Source organism: Nicotiana tomentosiformis, chromosome 1 (genome assembly GCF_000390325.3).
Source record: "Nicotiana tomentosiformis chromosome 1, ASM39032v3, whole genome shotgun sequence".
NCBI classification, from domain to species: Eukaryota; Viridiplantae; Streptophyta; class Magnoliopsida; order Solanales; family Solanaceae; genus Nicotiana; species Nicotiana tomentosiformis.
The window spans coordinates 133,986,148-133,990,827 of record NC_090812.1 but is presented as its reverse complement, the minus strand read 5'-3'; the positions used below and the strand labels follow the sequence as shown (position 1 = coordinate 133,990,827).

Here is a 4,680-nt window from a genome sequence, read left to right as displayed (position 1 = left end):
ATCCACCTGTCAGAGAGCCCCCGAAACACACCTTAGCAACATATATAGAATTAAATGACACAACAGAATGCAAAATAACACCAACCGAAGCCTCACGAGGGGGAATATAACTAGAAAGTAGTGTCTTTATATTAGCCGAATAAGTGATACAAATTTTTTTGGGGGGGGGGGGGGGACAACTTTATAGAGCTTTAACATGGCTACTCAAATAAATGAGGGTACTTCTTTTTCATTTCATTCTCGGCTTCCCAAGTAGTTTCTTTGACTTGCTGGTTTCGCCATAATACCTTTACGGATGCAACTTCTTTGTTCCTCAACTTTTGGACATGTCTATCAAGAATAGCAACCGGAATCTCTTCGTATGACAGTTCTTCACTAATCTTGATGGTCTCAACTGGCACAATAGCGGACGGATCTCCAACTACCTTTTTCAACATGGACATATGGAATACCGGGGGCACTAATGACATCTCAGGTGGTAGATCAAGCTTGTACGCCACCTGACCAATCCTTTCAGTCATTCTATATGACCCGACATACCTCGGACTTAATTTCCCTTTCATTCCAAACTGCATGATCACCTTCATGGGAGATACCTTCAAGAATACCTAATCATCTTCCTTAAACTCTAAGTCTCTATGAGCAACATCCGAATATGATTTTTGACGACTCTGAGCAGTTTTCAACCGCTCTTTTTTTATCTTAACCTTTTCCATATATTGATGCACAAGTTCTGGTCCTATTAGTTCAGCTTCTCTAACCTCGAAACACCCAATCGCCGATCTACATCTTCTACCATACAAGGCCTCAAACGGCGCCATTTGAATACTGACGTGGACGCTATTGTTATAAGCAAATTCTATGAGCGGCAAATGATCATCCCATCTACCCTTGAAATCAAGCACACACCCACGCAACATGTCCTCAAGCATCTGAATAGTTCGCTCTGCTTGCCCGTCAGTCTGTGGATGGAAAATCCGTGCTAAGATTTACCTGCGTACCCAAACCTTGCTGAAATTTCTTCTAGAAATTAGCTGTGAACTGGGCCCCTCGATCGGAAATGATGGAAATTGGAGTGCCATGAAGCCTAACTATTTCCTTGATATACAATTGAGCATATTGTTCCGCAGTGTCGGTGGATCTAACTGGTAAGAAGTGTGCTGATTTCGTGAGTCGATCCACGATCACCCAAATTGAGTCAAATTTACGCGGAGTGCGTGGTAACCCTACCACAAAATCCATATTGATCATTTCACATTTCCACATTGGAATTTATTTACTCTGTGCTAACCCACCGGGCCTTTGATGCTCGGCCTTTACCTGTTAACAGTTTGAACATTTTTCCACAAAGTCCGCCACACCCCTCTTCATGTTATTCCACCAGTAAACTTCCTTGAGGTCATGATACATTTTTGTAGAGCCTGGGTGCACGGAATATCTAGAAGTATGAGCTTCTACTATGATTCTTTCCCGAAGACTATCTACGTTTGGAAAACATAGTCGTCCTTGGTACCGTAATGTACCGCCATCCATGCCAAGAGAAAAAGCCGTAGTCTTATGTTTATGAATCCCTTCCTTCAGCTACACCAACACTGGATCATTGTATTGCTTCTCCTTGACCTCCATCACAAGCGATGATTCAACCCTACTCCGCACAATCATTCCCTCTTCATTAGAGTCCGCAAGACAAACTCCCAAACTGGCCAACTGGTGAACCTCCCGGGCCAAGGGCCTTTGACATGCCTCCAAGTGAGCCAAACTACTTATAGACTTCCGACTAAGAGCATCTGCCACCACATTAGCTTTCCCCGGATGATACAAAATGTCGATGTCATAATCTTTGAGCAATTCAAGCCACCTTCTCTACCTTAAATTTAATTCCTTTTGCTTAAAAATGTACTGAAGACTCTTGTGGTCCGTGAATACATCTACATGGACTCCATACAAATAATGACGCCACTTTTTTAATGCAAAAACCACCGCCACAAGCTCTAAGTCATGAGTTGGATAGTTCTTTTCACGATTCTTAAGTTGCCTTGAAGCATATGCTATAACCTTACCATGTTGCATTAATACACACCCAAGACTGATCCTTGAAGCATCGCAATACACCACAAACCCCTCGGTACCCTCTGACAGGGTCAATACCGGCGCCGAAGTCAATCTTGATTTTAATTCCTAGAAGCTCCTTTCACAAACATCGGACCATTGGAACTTAACCGCCTTCTGCGTCAATTTAGTCAATGGAGAGGCAAGAGTGGAGAACCCCCCCACGAACCTCCTATAATACCCGGCCAAACCCAAGAAGCTGCGAATCTCTGTTGGAGTAGTAGGTCTAGGCCAATCCTTCACCGCTGCAATCTTTTGAGCAACAACCTTAATTCCTTCTCCGGAGACGACATGACCCAGGAATGTAATAGATTCAAGCCAAAATTCACATTTTGAGAACTTTGCATACAATTGATGTTGATGAAGAGTTTGTAAAACTGCTCTGAGATGATCGGTGTGATCCTCTCGACTTCGTGAATACACAACGATGTCGTCAATGAATACTATCACAAAAGAGTCGAGGAACGGCTTGAAGACTCGATTCATAAGATCCATGAAAGCTGCCGGGGCATTTGTTAGCCCGAAAGACATTACCAAAAATTCAAAGTGCCCATACCGGGTTTTAAAAGCTGTTTTCGGAATATCCCGCTCCCTTACCTTCAATTGATGGTACCCGGACCGCAAATCAATTTTAGAGAAGAACTTAGCACCTTGTAATTGATCAAACAAATCATCTATTCTAGGCAATGGGTATTTGTTTTTGATTGTGACTTTGTTGAGTTGCCGGTAATAAATACACATCTGCAGCGATCCATATTTCTTTCTAACAAAGAGAACCGGTGCGCCCCAAGGCGACACACTCGGTCAGATGAAACCTTTCTCTAGCAAATCCCCTAGTTGTTCCTTTAGCTCTTTTAATTCTACTGACGCCATTCTATAAGGTGGAATGGATATAGGCTGCGTGCCCGGCATCACATCTATCCCAAAATAAATCTCTCTGTCTGGAAGAATTCCAGGGAGCTCATCTGGAAATACATTGGGGAATTCATTCACAATTAGTACAGATTCAAGGGTAGGCACCTCAACAGTGGTGTCCGTAACTCGGACCAAATGATAAATACATCCCTTCCTGATCATCTTTGTAGCCTTAAGGTAAGAAATAAACCTACCTTTTGGCATAACATTATTCCCCTCCCACTCAACAGCTGGCTCGTTAGGAAACTCAAGCCGCATGTTTCTAGCTCGGCAATCGAGTTTGGAAAAACATGAATAAAGCCAATCTATTCCCATTATTACATCAACATCAATCATCCCTAGTTCAATAAGATTGGCCATGGTATCCCGACCATGCACCGTGACAACACAATCCCTATAAAACCGTGCGGCCATAATAGACTTGCCAATCGTAGTAGATACAGAGAACGGCTCATGAAGCTGTTTCGATTCTATCCCGAAGCTCGTAGCAACATAAGGAGTAACATAGGACAAAGAAGATCTAGGATAGATAAGGGCATACACATCATGAGATTGAATCGTCAATATACCTGTGACGACATCTGGGGAAGCCTCCGCACTCTGTCGACCACTCATAGCATAGAATCGGTTGGGTCCTCCCAAACTCTGTGCACCACCCCTAGCTGCATCACGCCCTGTGGGTGCTGGAGAGCCTCTAGCTGGAGGGGGTGCTGAAGATGTAGTAGCTGTAGCACTGGATGATTGAGTTGTGCCCCTGCCTATATGCTGATGGGATGCACGACACTCCCTCTGAATATGACCTCTCATCCCGCATGCGTAACATACTGGCATGTCCAGATAGCAGACTCCCGAATGTATCCTCCCACACTTAGGGCATGGGGCCCTCTGCTGCTGCTGGAATCTCCCTCCTGATCGGCCCTGATGGTGGGACCCCCTGCTGCCCTGACTGGGCCTAAAGCAACTCCCCTGCTGCTGACCGTGCCCTGATAGCGGGGCACTAGCTGAAGACTGGGCATAAAATTGGGGCAGCTCTAATGATCCTCCCCGAAAAGCTGATCTCCCACCTCCGAATGAATCCCCAAGGTTGCCCGCTGATCGGGCCCTACTACTACTTTCCCGTTCCATCCTGAGCTTTAACTTTCGAGCCTTCGTAGCTTGGGGAAATGCCACCATTTTTCCATAGTTCATGTCGGAATTTAGAGCAGTCGTGGAAGCGTCATTAAAAACCAAAGGGCTAAGGCCCTGCATAAATCGACGCACCCTAGTCTCCAAAGTCGGCATCATATGAGCAGCATACTTTGACAGGCGCACGAACTCCATGTGAAATTACCACACACTCTTACTTCCCTATTTAAGGGTCTCAAACTCCACAGCACAGGCTGCCTTAGTCTCGGCAGGCATGAAATGGTCTTTGAAGGCATCTGCAAACTCACTCCATCCCGCCGGAGGGCTCCTCTCCTCACGGGAATCCTCCCACATCTCAAACCAGGAATATGCCACCCCTTTCAGATGATAGGAGGCCAACTCTACTCCATCTGTCTCCGTAGCACGCATAACTCGGAGAGTCTTATGCATTTCATCAATGAAATCCTGAGGGTCTGCCCCAAGATCAGTACCTGTGAACACTGAAGGGTCTAACTGAAGGAACATGTTTAC

At 45.2% G+C, this 4,680-nt stretch overlaps 2 protein-coding genes across 2 annotated transcripts; both read right to left on the bottom strand.

The window, feature by feature from the left end:
• Window positions 1-200: 200 nt before the first annotated feature.
• On the bottom strand, window positions 201-521 carry LOC138910055 (uncharacterized). Its single transcript, XM_070201279.1, has one exon. It carries the CDS (start codon window positions 519-521, stop codon window positions 201-203), a length of 321 nt encoding a protein of 106 aa, XP_070057380.1.
• A 1,060-nt stretch (window positions 522-1,581) lies between these two features.
• On the bottom strand, window positions 1,582-3,855 carry LOC138910049 (uncharacterized). The gene is made up of 3 exons (XM_070201269.1): window positions 3,219-3,855; window positions 2,925-3,074; window positions 1,582-1,787 (listed from the first exon to the last, which is right to left on the bottom strand). The coding sequence occupies exons 1-3, from the start codon at window positions 3,853-3,855 to the stop codon at window positions 1,582-1,584; spliced, it is 993 nt and encodes a 330-aa protein (XP_070057370.1).
• Window positions 3,856-4,680: the final 825 nt, after the last annotated feature.

Bases quoted from the DNA above. Each gene is read 5' to 3' on its own strand.
- LOC138910055 (XM_070201279.1), bottom strand. From the start codon at position 521: ATGACTGAAAGGATTGGTCAGGTGGCGTACAAGCTTGATCTACCACCT.
- LOC138910049 (XM_070201269.1), bottom strand. From the start codon at position 3,855: ATGCCAGTATGTTACGCATGCGGGATGAGAGGTCATATTCAGAGGGAG. The intron at 3,075-3,218 runs GTAGGTTTATTT...ATGTATTTCCAG, and splicing joins GAATAATGTTATGCCAAAAG to ATGAGCTCCCTGGAATTCTT. The intron at 1,788-2,924 runs GTTTCATCTGAC...ATGTGGTGGCAG, and splicing joins AGGGGATTTGCTAGAGAAAG to ATGCTCTTAGTCGGAAGTCT.